Raw genomic sequence first — 18281 nt, forward strand, 5'->3', positions numbered from 1 at the left:
ATCGGCCTCCATTGAAGCCTTATTAGGTATACTGTCCTCTAATCCAAAAAGGTTTAATATTTTTTTCAAGAGACGTATGAAAATATATAGAAATTATATAGAAAATTGTCAATTGTTTACCTGTGTAAGTACCGCCCAATGACGAGTGCTGATTAAGATCAATTTCGCCTGTTGCGGATGATTTGAAGTGGCCGTAAGAAACGAAAGTTTTGTCGAGATTACGGACACTTCATTTTATGGTGTATAGTGAATCTGGCTCAGCAGACGTTACACGGATCCTTGGACATTCATCCACCAAGCAAGAAGAAGGAGAAACCTGTATATGTATTGACATATATTGGTTTAATCTATGGGCAAACCTGTAATAAAATGACAAAATGAATTCGATTTGTATAGTGTAAATCAACTTTTTATAATCTTTATAATTTATAAAGAAACCAAAAGAAAAAGCCAACGCTGGTTACCTTTGGACAGTCCATGAAATCTAAACTTGATAACATTCATACAAATGGAAGGCACACATACTGGTCTCTGTCACTCTCAAAGGCAATGCATATGCCAACTGAAAACCATAAGTCAATGACGACCTGATGTTAATGAGGACGGTTAACCAAATAAATGAACAACATGAACAGATAATGTATACTTACTTATGTGCAGAATTATGTTTTGTCAAGCCAAACGATGCTTGGCACAAACGTGTGTAGGAGACCAGAGACTTAAACATGTTTGCGCGTTTAAGTGTATATCTCGAGAAGCACAAAGGCTACAGACTTGGTATTACAGTACTGTATTATCTTTATCAGAATATATACATAACATACATAAACCTCTACAAGAATAACAATTGATGCAATAATTAATTTTTAAAAAATACCTGTATGTTTTGTTAAATATCTCAATTAATTAATGGCAGGTACGTCAATCTGTTTATTTCAAAACAGCTATTTAAAATGTTAATCAGACATGCGATTGTATGCTGATTTCAATATGGGAACCATAATACTGTGTAATGAGTGGACCAAAATAGACAGAGACAGATAAACCTTATTCGTATAAAATGTAACCATTTTTTGAAAATTCTCTTGTTTGGCAAGAGATAAGATATTAAAACATTTAAAATTTATAAAAGAAAAAGCATTTAAGATACATTTGAACACGATAAAACATACATTTAAACTAACGAATAAAAAATGTTGAATGTGTTTTCGCTTAGAACAAAATATACTTAAAAGATGAATTGAATTGATTTTGGTGTACATAAATGGTAAAAGCAACAGAAGACACAACCACTAGGTTCAAATTTGTTATTTCTATCAGAATATATACATAACATACATAAACCTCTACAAAAATAAGAGATTACTAATTTACCGTTAAATTAGGACGTTAGAAGGATAACATTCGAGATGATTCCCTTCTATGGCAAGCCTCAGCTGTCTGAAGTATTCAAAATATTATATTATTATATCATTTTTTTATTATATTATATATTGTATTGTAATGAATTATACGTTTTGCATTATATTACTTGGTTTTAGCATTATATTATATCTATTTCTAATATATTATGTGAAAAATGTAACAAATTATTGACTTTTTGTATTATATTATTCTGTTTTGGCATTATATTATGAACATTTACTAGTATATTATTAATAAAATACATTATATTATAATATAATTGTATTATATTAAACCCATTTACCTTACTTTATAACATACAACATTATTATATTATACGGATTCGTTAGTTATATTATTATTTTGTATGATGTTTATTATACGTCACGGCTCATTTCAGTTCTTCTAACTCTTTCTCTCCCTCCCCCTGTTCACTAGCAAACATAAAAAATTCGGGTTTTGGATAGAATTTTGCTTAAAAACATATACAAAAAACATCGATAAAAAATACTTTTCGTATTCAAAAACAGATGATACTTGGTATAAATGTTCACTATAGGTTGCTCTATTCACAGAAACAAAATTGCATTCATGAACGTTTTTTGTTGGTTGTTTTTTCAAAATAGTTATTAGCTTGAAAAAAATGAGTTGGAATTGTATAGTCTTTCATAAGTGTACATTTTGTAAAAACGTAAATTAAAAAAATCAGTGATATGGCTTGATAGTTATTTTTTTTTTGCAATATGGATGGAGCAACCTATATTGAACATTTATACCAAGTATCAAATGTTTTTGAATACGAAAAGTATTTTTTATCGATGTTTTTTGTATATGTTTTTAAGCAAAATTCTATCAAAACCTGGATTTGTAATGTTAAATGATATTTATTTAAGTGAATATGAATAATTAATTGAATACGTTGATGAAATTTGGAGGTATGAAACTTTGTTAGGAGTAGAACCAGTTTCCAGCATTGAATGTTAAAAATATGTTCATATTACTCATTAATTAATAATAATTATTAATAAATTAATAGAAAACTAGAGAGGGCACCTTTCGACAAGAAAATGAATGTTTTTTTATGTGCGTTATTTTTCCGCTCGAGTTTATTCAATGTACTGTAATATACACTGTTATACTATTTTATTGGAAAGTAATTATTTTTGTGTGAATCTTCTTGGAGTTGTTTGAAAGCGTATCCGTTTACTTCTTTTCTTCAGAAAACATCTAATTTAGGTCTTAAAGTGACAAATATACACCTCACACCAGATTCTGCCCACACACACTTCATCTCCTGAACTAACATAGTACAGTATAAGTCAAAATAATTGTTTGTTAAAATTTTTTTTTATTGAAAACAATCTGCCTCAAAAAATATCATACAATAGTAACAATATCAGAAAGGTAGGTATTGTAATAATGTTTAAATTTAAAAATGTGAAAAAAAAATGAATGTTTATACATACATTACAAATGAAATATATTAACTACTAGGTTATTTTAGTAATGCATACACAAGTACAGAATATCAGAAATCAATGAATCATGTGTCTAAATGTGGCATTATTAGGCTAATTTGCTTTGAGAAAAACATTAATGCCATTGGCCTATACAAAAAATCAAGGCAATTAGACAAAATATTTATATAAACAATTATACTAATATTGGTAGGCATAAAATAAGTGTATATAAACTTTCCTTAAATAATAACAGTACAGGGCCTTACCAATTTATTTAATACATAATATATGAACTATATTACACAAAAGAAATGTAAATGAATTTATAAGGACATAATTATTATCAAAACTAGTCAATATAATTAAATTTTAAACTCATTACCAGCATTATAAATAAAATTTTAAAAAGATGAGAATGCAAGTGAATATCAGATTCTTAGTCCTCATTATACACAATAATTTTCTACTATTAGTATCACATATTAAAATATAAAACAATCATGTAGCCTTTAATGAATTTACATGGAGGTCTATTCAAATAAATTTAAATAAAAGGGTCATAATATGTCTTCGTCTCCAGTTCGTAGAAAATGAAGTTAGGATTCCATTCATTTCAACAATAAAAAATATTCAAAATATCCTGCCAGTTTGCGTTCAAGAGTACAACCTGCTTAGTTTTTAATACGAGTACTGCTTTCTATACACATAACTTTGATTTCTGCAACAAAAAAAAATCTCTGTAATAATGTACTTTAATTACTGCAATAATCTAGGTATAGATTATGTTGACCGGGCCAGTGAGAGGGCGTTCGACTGTACTACCATAAGTCCTCTAGGTGTATACAACTTACTTCTTGTCTACAAAGTGTATAGTAGTGTGCTAATAGTACTATTATTAGATTAGGTAGTTGGGAGTAGATTGGAGAGATACATCTATTTATAAGAGAGTACTGTATATATGGAACTATCTGTGTTAGTTGCCTTTGTATTTTTAGTTATACTGTAATACCAATAGGTACTGTGTATTGGGATGCAATTCAACAGTTATGAATAAAAATAGTCCTATGTACTCTGTATGTTGGAGGAAATAAGCATAAGAGCAAGTCTTGACCACAGGGTGTAAGTCAGTCACTATTTTGAATCAGTAGTATGACTTCTTAGGATTTAATTAATTTTAAAATTATCATTGTATGATCGAAAAGAAATATTATAATATCTAACTTTCTCCTTTATATAAATATATTATTTTATCCAAGGGGTTGCAAACACAAGTGTTCACATGTATTGCACCTTTGTCCTGTCTTTATGTTGTCCGTAATGTTACTGCACTAACGGGTGACCGGTAAACGAGCTTCGCTCTTACGGTTATCCATCCATATAAGTTGTTCATCTCTTATGTTCAGAAATTGAAATGGTAAATAAACTGAAACTGAAACTGTGCTTATGTGGTCCAGGTTGACGAGCCAGGAATAATGGTAGTGCCAGTATACCGTGTAGTTTAGCCTCAAGGCAATACCATGTAGCTGGAGTAGCTTGGACAAATACAGTAGAAATTTATGAGACTTGGTGTGTGATGATTCAGTATGATAAATTTGTGCTGTGAAAGACAAAATTGTAGAATTATGAAGAAAATATTGTAAAATATAACAAGGAAATTATACTATAGTATAATTAAGGGGTAACCGTATAATATATAATAAATAATAATAAATGCAATGGCAATTACTTATATTATGTATACATTACAATATTACAAATAAATTCATATATTATTTTATTATGATAAGGAAATCTGTTTTTGAATGAGAAAAAGCCATCCCAACCCAGATTTGAACCCAGCTATCAATAAAGCTATAAAACAAAATAAACCATATTGTAGCCGGACTGGGTAGCGTAGACTTACTTGAGGCCTAGGCCTAGTACAATTAGCTAGAAGGATACAGGTCAACCCGTACCCATGCCAACTCGCTCGTACCCAAATTTTGGTTTACTTATCCAACATTTTGGCTTACTCGTACCCATCATGGGCTGACTGCCTAGTAGTAGTAGTAGTAGCCTAGCCTAAGGCAGCAGGCCCGGCCCTAGCCTACTACAACTTAAGTCTAGGCCTAGCCTAGTACTAGTAGGCCTAGGCCTAGTAGTTAACATCATACATACGCCCTAGACTAGAGCCTAGTAGTAGCTACCTAGTACTCTACTAGCTAGGCCTAGGTAGTAGCAGTATTAGTTATTGGTTATCCGCAACTTAGTTGCAGGCCCGTTGCAGGATAACCCTTGTGATTGTAAATATCTTTTTTTTCATCTTCATTAGTTATCCGCTTAGTAGCGGATAACTCCTTGTGATTGTATTGGATCAATATTTTTCTGTATTATTAGTTATCCGCATTCAGCGGATAACTCCTTGTAACTGTCCTGTTTCATCATCTTTTTTTTTTTAGTTATCCGCTTAGTAGCGGATAACTCCTTGTGATTGTATTGGATCAATATTTTTCTGTATTATTAGTTATCCGCTTAGTAGCGGATAACTCCTTGTAACTGTCCTGTTTCATCATCTTTTTTTTTTTTTTTCTGTATTCTTCTTTCTTTCTGTCATTTTTGTGTCACGCGTAACTCAAAAACGTGTAAACATAACATTTTATAACTTTGTCAACATGTGGGCATTCACGTGAAGTTGTGCACCCGCTATTGTGAATGACGTCAGAGTTGCGCAACGTGACTTACGCGCGTTTTTATGAATTTCGCGTATTTAACATAGATCGAAAACCATATAACATTTTAATTTGAAACTTAGAAAAAGTTTAAGTTATATCTTGCGCTAACTGACTGTGGGAAAAAAATGGCATCTTTCACACGAAGTTACGCGCGCACGCGCGTTTAAAATTTTAAAATGCGAAAAATCAATTTCTAATCAACTTTCTACGCGTTTTATGTCATTTTGAGCATGTCAAAAATTCCCACGCGCGCGCATATTTTTACGCGTGCGGTGCGCACGTAGCGTTGAAAACAATTTTTTTCGCGTGATTTATGTTTTTCCAGCCTTTTCTAGTAATTTTACCAACTTTTAAACAATTTCGACTTAAAATTAACGTCATACGAGCACGTCGAATTGGATAATTTAAGTACGTTTTTTATGAAAAAGTTCAAAAATTCCTTAAAATTTGTCAAAATTATACCTTTTTTAAAACAGTCGTAGTTTCTAAACTAAACGGTAAAAGTTATTTTTATTACGTATTCTGGAAGATGATGAGTTGTAGATATCGTATCATGCATCAATATTGCTAACAGGACATTGTGACGTCATCGTATGGCCATGCGAATATAAAATATAGGATTTTTGTATCTTTCGTCATAGAGTATCACATTTAATAGAGCGCATCTCCACTTATCCGTTTTTCATTTTAACCCAGATTTTGATATTGTCTAGGTCAATCAACTACCTTTCGCATGGGTTAAAAATATTTTAATTTTTTTGACGTCATCATGTCTAAAAATGTAAATAACGTGGGTCACTTATTTTCATCTTTACAGTAACTTTCAATCTGTTATAGCTCATCAGAATAAAAAGCGGTAATCATGATTAAAACGTTTTCTGGAAGCTATTGGATTGTAGATACGAATTCATGTAAACATTTTGCCAATCGGTTGTTGTGACGTCATCATATGGCCAGTTGAATAAAAAAAGTCGTATTTTCATATTTTGCGTAATAGTTCATCACATTTAAAAGGGCGCGCATCTATATTTTACGTATTCAAATTTCTTCTACACGGTAATATGTTGTTGCTGAGATAATATCCTTCCGAAATTATTATTTTAGTGTTTCATTTTGATACCGTCGCCATGTTAAAAAATGGAATAAATGGCGGGTCCCGTAATTTCACCTATTCTACACTGTATGTAATATGTATACAGATTATACTGTTTATACTGTATATACTATATGACACAAAATTGACAGAATTCAGCACTAACAACATATCATATTCTTCAGATCAGGTCATAATGCCATAATCTTTTTCTGTGTGCAAAATTCTAACGTATGACGTGCACATGGCGTTTGTCGTGCGGATAACTAACTCGTCAAAGTGACGAGTTTCATGTCTAGTTCTTCTTTCTTTCCTTCCTTTTTGTGAGGAGCGTTTCTCTAAAATGGGTAAACATAACATTTCATAACTTTGTCAACACATGGGCATTTACGTGAAGTTGTGCACCTCCTATTTTGAATGACGTCAGAGTTGCGCAACGTGACTTACGCGCGATTTTATGATTTTTTATGATTGATCATAGCTTAAAAACCAAGCGTAATTTTGTTTTGACACTTTGTGAAAATTTAAGTCATATCAAGGGCAAACTTTTAGTTAACTAAAAATGGCGTGTTTTACAAGAAGTTACGCGCGCACGCGCATTTAAAATTTTAAAATGCGCAAAATTAATTTCTAATCAACTTTTTACGCCATTCATGACATTTTGCGCATGTCAAAATTTCCCGCGCGCGCGAACAATTTTACGCGTGCAGTGCGCACGCAGCATGAAAATCATGTTTTTTTCTATTAAATTGTGATTTTCCAGCCTTTCCTAGTCATTTTTAAAAAGATTGACATCATTTCAAATTAAAATGACGTCATACGTACACGTTGATTTAGACCATTTGCATGCGTTTTAGTTGCAAAAGTTACAAAATATTGTCAAAATTATGCCTATTTTGAATCTATTATAGCTCCTCAGGATCAACCGTTACCCCCGAGTTTTTTAACTTAATATGTAAGCAGATATGTTGTAGATATGAATTCATGCAGAATTTTTTCCTTACGGATGTTGTGACGTCATCGTATGGCCACACAAATGTAAAAAATAGGATTTTTGTCTCTTTCGTTATTGCTCATCACATTCAATGGAGCGCATCACGCTTATCTGTCTTCCATTTTCTCCGAGATTTTAATATTATCTAGGTCAATCAATTTTCTTTCGCATGAGTTAAAAATATTTTAATTTTTATAACGTCATCATGCCTAAAAATTTAAATTACGTGGGTCATTAATTTTATCTTTACAGTAAATTTTAATCTGTTATAGCTCGTAAGAATAAAATGTGATAATCACGATTAAAACGTTTTCTGGAAGCTATTGGATTGTAGATACGAATTCATGTGAACATTTGTCAATCAGATGTTGTGACGTCATCATATGACAAGTTTAATTAAAAAGGTCAAATTTTCATATTTTGCGTAATAGTTCATCACATTTAAAAGGGTGCGCATCTATATTTTATGTATTCAAATTTCTTCTACACGTTAATATGTTGTTCCTGAGATAATTTCCTTCTGAAATTGCTATCCAAGTGTTTCATTTTGATACCGTCGCCATGTTAAAAATTGGAATAAATGGCGGGTCCCGTAATTTCACCTATTCTACACTGTATGTAATATGTATACAGATTATACTGTTTGCATGTATATGCTATATGACACAAAATTGACAGAATTCAGCACTAACAGCATATCATATTCTTCAGTTCTTGTCATAATGCCATAATCTTTATCTGTGTGCAATATTCCAACGTATGATGTGAACGTGGCGTTTGTCGTGGTGCGGATAACTAACTCGTCAAAGTGACGAGTTTCATGTCTAGTTTTTTTTTCTGTATTCTTCTTTCTTTCTGTCATTTTTGTGTCACGCGTAACTCAAAAACGTGTAAACATAACATTTTATAACTTTGTCAACATGTGGGCGTTCACGTGAAGTTGTGCACCCGCTATTGTGAATGACGTCATAGTTGCGCAACGTGACTTACGCGCGTTTTTATGAATTTCGCATATTTAACATAGATCGAAAACCATATAACATTTTAATTTGAAACTTAGAAAAAGTTTAAGTTATATCTTGCGCTAACTGACTGTGAGAAAAAAATGGCATGTTTTACACGAAGTTACGCGCGCACGCACGTTTAAAATTTCAAAATGCGAAAAATCAATTTCTAATCAACTTTCTACGCGTTTTATGTCATTTTGAGCATGTCAAAAATTCCCACGCGCGCGCATATTTTTATGCGCGCGGTGCGCACGTAGCGTTAAAAACAATTTTTTTCGCGTGATTTATGTTTTTCCAGCCTTTTCAAGTAATTTTACCAACTTTTAAACAATTTCGACTTAAAATTAACGTCATACCAGCACGTCGAATTGGATAATTTACGTACGTTTTTGATGAAAAAGTTCAAAAATTCCTTAAAATTTGTCAAAATTATACCTTTTTTAAAACAGTCGTAGTTTCTAAACTAAACGGTAAAAGTTATTTTTATTACGTATTCTGGAAGATGATGAGTTGTAGATATCGTATCATGCATCAATATTGCTAACAGGACATTGTGACGTCATCGTATGGCCATGCGAATATAAAATATAGGATTTTTGTATCTTTTGTCATAGAGCATCACATTTAATAGAGCGCATCTTCGCTTATCCGTTTTTCATTTTAACCCAGATTTTGATATTTTTTAGGTCAATCAACTACCTTTCGCATGGGTTAAAAATATTTTAATTTTTTTGACGTCATCATGTCTAAAAATGTAAATAACGTGGGTCACTTATTTTCATCTTTACAGTAACTTTCAATCTGTTATAGCTCGTCAGAATAAAAAGCGGTAATCATGATTAAAACGTTTTCTGGAAGCTATTGTATTGTAAATACGAATTCATATCAACATTTTTCCAATCCGACGTTGTGACGTCATCATATGGCCAGTTGAACAAAAAAAATTGTATTTTCATCTTTTGCGTCATAGTTCATCACATTTAAAGAGCGCGCATCTATATTTTACGTATTCAAATTTCTTCTACATGTTAATATGTTGTTACTGAGATAATATCCTTCCGAAATTGCTATCTTAGTGTTTCATTTTGATACCGTCGCCATGTTAAAAATAGGAATAAACGGGGGGGTCCCGTAATTTCACCTATTCTACACTGTATGTAATATGTATACAGATTATACCGTTTATACTGTATATACTATATGACACAAAATTGACAGAATTCAAAACTAACAACATATCATATTGTTCAGTTCAGGTCATAATGCTATAATCTTTTTCCGTGTGCTATTATTCCAACGTATGACGTGCACGTGGCGTTTGTTGTGCGGATAACTAACTCGTCAAAGTGACGAGTTTCATGTCTAGTTCTTCTTTCTTTCCTTCCTTTTTGTGAGGAGCGTTTCTCTAAAATGGGTAAACATAACATTTCATAACTTTGTCAACACATGGGCATTTACGTGAAGTTGTGCACCTCCTATTTTGAATGACGTCAGAGTTGCGCAACGTGACTTACGCGCGATTTTATGATTTTTTATGATTGATTATAGCTTAAAAACCAAGCGTAATTTTTTTTTTACCCTTTATGAAAATTTAAGTCATATCAAGGGCAAACTTTTAGTTAACTAAAAATGGCGTGTTTTACAAGAAGTTACGCGCGCACGCGCATTTAAAATTTTAAAATGCGCAAAATTAATTTCTAATCAACTTTTTACGCCATTCATGACATTTTGCGCATGTCAAAATTTCCCGCGCGCGCGAACAATTTTACGCGTGCAGTGCGCACGCAGCATGAAAATCATGTTTTTTTCTATTAAATTGTGATTTTCCAGCCTTTCCTAGTCATTTTTAAAAAGATTGACATCATTTCAAATTAAAATGACGTCATACGTACACGTTGATTTAGACCATTTGCATGCGTTTTAGTTGCAAAAGTTACAAAATATTGTCAAAATTATGCCTATTTTGAATCTATTATAGCTCCTCAGGATCAACCGTTACCCCCAAGTTTTTTAACTTAATATGTAAGCAGATATGTTGTAGATATGAATTCATGCAGAATTTTTTCCTTACGGATGTTGTGACGTCATCGTATGGCCACACAAATGTAAAAAATAGGATTTTTGTCTCTTTCGTTATTGCTCATCACATTCAATGGAGCGCATCACGCTTATCCGTCTTCCATTTTCTCCGAGATTTTAATATTATCTAGGTCAATCAATTTTCTTTCGCATGAGTTAAAAATATTTTAATTTTTATAACGTCATCATGCCTAAAAATTTAAATTACGTGGGTCATTAATTTTATCTTTACAGTAAATTTTAATCTGTTATAGCTCGTAAGAATAAAATGTGATAATCACGATTAAAACGTTTTCTGGAAGCTATTGGATTGCAGATACGAATTCATGTGAACATTTTGTCAATCAGATGTTGTGACGTCATCATATGACAAGTTTAATTAAAAAGGTCAAATTTTCATATTTTGCGTAATAGTTCATCACATTTAAAAGGGTGCGCATCTATATTTTATGTATTCAAATTTCTTCTACACGTTAATATGTTGTTCCTGAGATAATTTCCTTCTGAAATTGCTATCCAAGTGTTTCATTTTGATACCGTCGCCATGTTAAAAATTGGAATAAATGGCGGGTCCCGTAATTTCACCTATTCTACACTGTATGTAATATGTATACAGATTATACTGTTTGCATGTATATGCTATATGACACAAAATTGACAGAATTCAGCACTAACAGCATATCATATTCTTCAGTTCTTGTCATAATGCCATAATCTTTATCTGTGTGCAATATTCCAACGTATGATGTGAACGTGGCGTTTGTCGTGGTGCGGATAACTAACTCGTCAAAGTGACGAGTTTCATGTCTAGTCATCTTCTTTGTTATTCTTCTTTCTTTCCCGGAATTTTGTTCGCAGCGTATCTCTAATTATGGTCAACATAAGATTGCATAACTTTGTCATAAGATTGACCTGTAGCTGTAGATGTGCAAGCAATTTCGTTATATGACGTTAGAGTCGCGCAGCGTAAGTTACGTGCGATTTTATGAATTTTAATGATTGATCATAGATTATAAACCAAAAGTCATTTTGTATTGACACTTGGTGAAAATTTAATTCATATCAAGGGCGAACTTTCTATGGATTAAAAATGGCATGTTTCACAAGAAGTTACGCGCGCACGCGCATTTAAAATTTCAAAATGCGCAAAATTAATTTCTAATCAACTTTCTACCCTGATCATGACATTTTGAGCATGTCAAAAATTCCCACGCGCGCGAAAAAAATTACGCGTAAGGTGCGCACGGAGCATGAAAATCATGTGTTTTTCTCTTGAATTATGATTTTACAGTTTTTCCTAATCATTTTAAAAAAGATTGACATCATTTCAAATTAAAATGACGTCATACGAACACGTTGATTTAGACAATTTGCGCGCGTTTTAGTTACAAAAATGACAAAATATTGTCAAAATTATGCCTATTTTGAATCCATTATAGCTCCTCAGGATCATCCATGACACCCAATTTTTTAAATTTAATATGTAAGCAGATATGTTGTAGATATGAATTCATGCAGAATCTTTATCCCTCGGGTGTTATGACGTCATCGTATGGCCACACGAATCTAAAATATAGGATTTTTTACTCTTTCGTTATTGCTCATCACATTAAATAGAGCGCATCTCGCTAATACGTATTCCATTTCCACAGATATTTTAATACTCTCTAGGTCAATCAACTGTCTTTCGCATGAGTTAAAAATATTTTAATTTTTATGACGTCATCATGTTTAAAAATGTAAATAACGTGGGTCCCCTATTTTTACCTTTACAGTAAATTTCAATCTGTTATAGCTCGTCAGAATAAAAAGTGATAATCATGATTAAAACGTTTTCTGGAAGCTATTGGATTGTAGATACGAATTCATGTGAATATTTTGCCAATCAGATGTTGTGACGTCATCATTATGGCCAGTTGAATTCAAAAAGTCATATTTTCATCTCTTGCGTAAAAGTTCATTGCGTTTAAACGAGAGCGCATCTTTCTTTTACGTTTTCAAAATTCTTCAAATTTGTATTAATGTAATTATTTAGATAATTATCTTCTAAAATTGTTTTCCTTATGTCAATTTGATGACATCACCGTGTTAATAATTGGATTTAAAAGATGGGTCTCGTAATTTCGTCTATGCTACACTGTATATAACTTAACATACAGTGTATTCTGTAAATACTGTAATATGCTGTATGCTACAAAATAGGTACAATTCAGCACTGTAAACATACTTCATTCATGTCATAGGATGGTATAATAATTGACGAAGTTCATATAGTTTAAAGTATGTGCATGTTGCGTTTGCGCGGATAACCCGAACTCGTCGAAGTGACGAGTTAAAATCTAGTTGTAGTAGTATTATTGTATTGTAGTATTAGTTGTAGCTGTCCGGTGGTCCTTGGTCACTTGTCTAACTAGCTACGTCTAGGCTAGATCCCCTAGTAGGCCTAGGCCTAGTACGTAGTAAAGATAATTAGTTATTCTTCAACAGTCACACAATTCAGATTCTGCCGCTGATTGCTAGTGAACAGGGGGAGGGAGAGAAAGAGTTAGAAGAACTGAAATAAGTCGTGACGTATAATAAACATCATACAAAATAATAATATAACTAACGAATCCGTATAATATAATAATGTTGTATGTTATAAAGTAAGGTAAATGCGTTTAATATAATACAATTATATTATAATATAATGTATTTTATTAATAATATAATAGTAAATGTTCATAATATAATGCCAAAACCGAATAATATAATACAAAAAGTCAATAATTTGTTACATTTTTCACATAATATATTAGAAATAGATATAATATAATGCTAAAACCAAGTAATATAATGCAAAACGTATAATTCATTACAATACAATATATAATATAATAAAAAAATGATATAATAATATAATATTTTGAATACTTCAGACAGCTGAGGCTTGCCATACCCTTCTGCCAGTACGCTACTCTATACTGTATGCGCTATTACATTATTCTATCTAGGTGTACAATAATCAACCATTTCAACTTGTACGATCAGTGTACTACTCTAAACTCTTACACCAAGTCGAAGTCTTTCCTTTTCAAGTTTTTCATTAATTTACTTCTTGCCTATTTTATTTATGTACAGCGAATTGATAGCTTGCTTATATGCGCTATAAGCATAAATTATTTATTTATTATTATTATTATTATTATTATTATTATTATTATTATTATTATTATTATTATTATTATTATTATTATTATTATTATTATTATTATTATTATTATTATTATTATTATTATTATTATTATTATTATTATTATTATTATTATTATTATTATTATTATTATTATTATTATTATTATTATTATTATTATTATTATTATTATTATTATTATTATTATTATTATTATTATTATTATTATTATTATTATTATTATTATTATTATTATTATTATTATTATTATTATTATTATTATTATTATTATTATTATTATTATTATTATTATTATTATTATTATTATTATTATTATTATTATTATTATTATTATTATTATTATTATTATTATTATTATTATTATTATTATTATTATTATTATTATTATTATTATTATTATTATTATTATTATTATTATTATTATTATTATTATTATTATTATTATTATTATTATTATTATTATTATTATTATTATTATTATTATTATTATTATTATTATTATTATTATTATTATTATTATTATTATTATTATTATTATTATTATTATTATTATTATTATTATTATTATTATTATTATTATTATTATTATTATTATTATTATTATTATTATTATTATTATTATTATTATTATTATTATTATTATTATTATTATTATTATTATTATTATTATTATTATTATTATTATTATTATTATTATTATTATTATTATTATTATTATTATTATTATTATTATTATTATTATTATTATTATTATTATTATTATTATTATTATTATTTTAAATAAATCAATGTTAACTTTTTGGTTAAACCAGTTGACAAGTACTTACTTGCTACGTTTCAGCTACTTTCAGTAGCCTTGATCACGCAAATGACGTTGACATGATGTTCTGTCATTCGTCATAGTTCGGTGACTTGCGCCATCTTTCGTCTGATGTTCAGCTTTCTGCTGGTGTCCCCCTTTGGATGCTCGGGTGTCCCTTTTTATTAAGTCATCATAGATGTGGCTCAGTTCATGTCCTCCCTGGTCTCTGTTGATGTTCATATTTGTTTTTCTTATCCAAATGGCTTCTTTTATTTTTCTTGATAAGTAGTGTTGTTCTTTGTCTAATATTTTTGTATTTTCAAAATCCGGTATGTGGTTTATATATCACTCCCAAAAACAAATTAAGAGAAAGTCTCGTTCATCCTAAAGACAAGATTGACAAAGATCAACAGTGTGGTATAGTCTACCAAGTAGGTTGCCACAACTGCAAGAAGGTATACATAGGGGAAACAGGCAGAGCATTAAAAACAAGAATAATAGAACACAAAACAGACGTGGAAAAAAATACGGTAGGGACAAGAACCAGGAGCGCTCGCCACTCACAATCTAAAATTCTACACAAATCAGCTATCACAGATCACGCCACCATAGAAAACCACATACCGGATTTTGAAAATACAAAAATATTAGACAAAGAACAACACTACTTATCAAGAAAAATAAAAGAAGCCATTTGGATAAGAAAAACAAATATGAACATCAACAGAGACCAGGGAGGACATGAACTGAGCCACATCTATGATGACTTAATAAAAAGGGACACCCGAGCATCCAAAGGGGGACACCAGCAGAAAGCTGAACATCAGACGAAAGATGGCGCAAGTCACCGAACTATGACGAATGACAGAACATCATGTCAACGTCATTTGCGTGATCAAGGCTACTGAAAGTAGCTGAAACGTAGCAAGTAAGTACTTGTCAACTGGTTTAACCAAAAAGTTAACATTGATTTATTTAATATATATTTGAAACCAGATGAAATTTTTTGAGAATTATTATTATTATTATTATTATTATTATTATTATTTTTATTATTATAATGTTGAATGGCCAATGTTTTCCTTAGAAACTCTTTCAATATTTTCCATGAATGTTCTTGTGCCTTTGCATGCTCTGGTAATCTTCCTCCATAAGTAATTGTTGTATCGACTACAATACAAATTTAAAAACAATTCTAGTAAATTTCACAGACAAAAGAAAACATCAAGATGTATAAAACACATATAAAAGTAAAATAGTCACCGTTAAATGGGTTCCTCGTTATATTAGTGACTGGTAGTAATCCAGGATCAATAAGATGACCAGTTCCTGGGTAGACCAATGTCCTGTGATTGCGATGGCCATGCTGATTCAACCTATCAGTCAGCATAGAAGTACAGTATACGCTTGGAATAATTTGATCATCTTCTCCAGCAATAAAAAGGAAATCAGCTTTGGCTTTTTCGATCTAGTATAACAACATTAATTATAATAAATGTTTCGAGGGAAAAAATGGTTCATTAAAGTTTAAACTGTTTGCTGTAATAACGTTTCTTTTGTCTATACAGTAAATCGATTGTTTTCGAGCCGATCTTAGGTTTTTAAGAAATGAAGAAAAGCAGTATAAGATACTGTAAAGTTAAGTTGAGAAACCCAAACTCAATAGTGACCCAACCACAATAATGAAGTATGTAGACCATCACTGGATCAGATCCTCTGGTGGGAGTGTGTATGGGCTCTTTTTCACATCTAAAATGAAGTTATGAACTACTTTTATTTGTGATATCTATTTCGAAGACTCTAATGTTTGCTCTCTCCGTTTAAAAATTCCTGCCATGGATCCGCAAAAAGTGTGTAATTTAAAAATACAATTATTATTGTGCATTATTTTTAGTATTACCTGAATAGCAGTTGATTCACTTTTGTTCAACAATTTACAACTAAAAGATTTTAGGTAATTTAATGCACCATCTATATTTACAACTGGATTCCCATTGCTGCTGTTGAATAAGATAAAACTTTTTTAAATGTTTAACTTAGCACTTAAATAGATGAAAATTAAGATGGCATTGTTTGCTTTGGAGACTATCATTCTCTTGGTTCATCTTTGATTCTAATTCACTATCCCATCAGTGCATGTCACCAGTGAGGATCGTAAATCCTGAAGCACTGATTCTGTACAGAACCATCTTAAACTGATGAGAGCTCGCTGCCGGATGCATTTCATACTTGTATATATATATATTTTAACACAAGTCTTGTGTAAATACTGTTATACTGTACCGATATTTACTTTATGTAAGGTAATGTTTTTCCATAATATGTACGGGGTGTAATCGTTCGATGATGGGGAGCGTTGTACGAAACTACTGCGCGTATCTGTAAAATATTAGAGTTTCTTTACAATAATTAAAGGTATGTTGGAGTAACAAGATAATTTATTTAATTGCGGACAAAGACTGTTATTATGCTCACAACATTTGATTTATGTCCTTAAGGCATTCTAATTGCAAAAATTCCATATTCTCTCAGATAGTGGATAGATAATTTATAACTAGAAACTTACCATATCAGGCCAGTACGTTGCCATAACAATACTAAGCATCGCTCCGAGTGACGTACCGACAAGTGCTATTCTAGAAGAATCCACATATTCTTGAGAAGAGAACCACTTTAGAGCTTCCTAAGTTAATATAAGCAAAGTAGACAACTTTTTTTTGTTTATGAAATTGAAGGCACAGGTATTACCCGTAGTCACAATCTGATGTGAAATGATTTTAAATGTAAAGGTTCATATCTTTTTGGAAGAACTTGATTACAATTGAGCTTATGAAAATGGTTTGATAAAAACACCGAGTAAAAATTACAGTACCTCAAAATATCTGAAATCGACATCAGCAACGCCTTTTACAAGATCTTTGTAAGCAAAGTATGGCAATGCATAGGTTACAAAACCATATGAAGATAACAGAGCTGCCCTGGATGGCTTTAAACCACCACTCACACCATACATACATACATTTCCTTTATAATACAAAATACGAAATATGTACATTAGTATTGCATAACAAGTAAATTACAAATTGGCTATGATTTTAAAAACAAAAATATACATGTAATATATAACATGTCAGGACTATGTTTTACTTTTATGTTCCTGGTTCTGGCAACACTTACCAGTTGGTATAAAAACTGTTCCTCGAAGATTCCCATTTGAAACATCATATGTCTTTACATGGTAAGAAAGAAACCTCCTATTTAATTGACATGATGTCATTGCATCTGACTTGTCGATCTCTTGTTTAGTTAGTGCACCTTGGTGAAGACTGAAGACCATCTTCAATGGCCTTTGAACATCTCTATCAAGATTGTAGCCTTAACTTGTTTCATACATTGAAGACTCCAGCATTGTCCAACCCTATAGTTGATACCAATAAATTAATAATTCGGCCTCCATTGATACCTAATTAGGTATACTGTCCTCTAATCCAAAAACGTTTAATATTTTTTTTCAGAGAGTATGAAAATATATAGAAAT

At 30.9% G+C, this 18281-nt stretch overlaps 1 protein-coding gene across 1 annotated transcript; it reads right to left on the minus strand.

Moving 5' to 3' along the window:
* Positions 1-229: 229 nt before the first annotated feature.
* LOC144834942 (acyl-coenzyme A amino acid N-acyltransferase 1-like) lies at positions 230-18080 on the minus strand. The gene is made up of 8 exons (XM_078689945.1): positions 17921-18080; positions 17616-17767; positions 17310-17426; positions 17037-17122; positions 16644-16743; positions 16007-16211; positions 15816-15913; positions 230-316 (listed from the first exon to the last, which is right to left on the minus strand). Exons 1-8 carry the CDS (start codon positions 18078-18080, stop codon positions 230-232), a joined length of 1005 nt encoding a protein of 334 aa, XP_078546071.1.
* Between the last annotated feature and the right edge of the window lie 201 nt (positions 18081-18281).

The sequence above is a fragment of the Antedon bifida genome, chromosome 1 (genome assembly GCF_963402885.1).
Source record: "Antedon bifida chromosome 1, ecAntBifi1.1, whole genome shotgun sequence".
In the NCBI taxonomy this organism is placed as follows: domain Eukaryota; kingdom Metazoa; phylum Echinodermata; class Crinoidea; order Comatulida; family Antedonidae; genus Antedon; species Antedon bifida.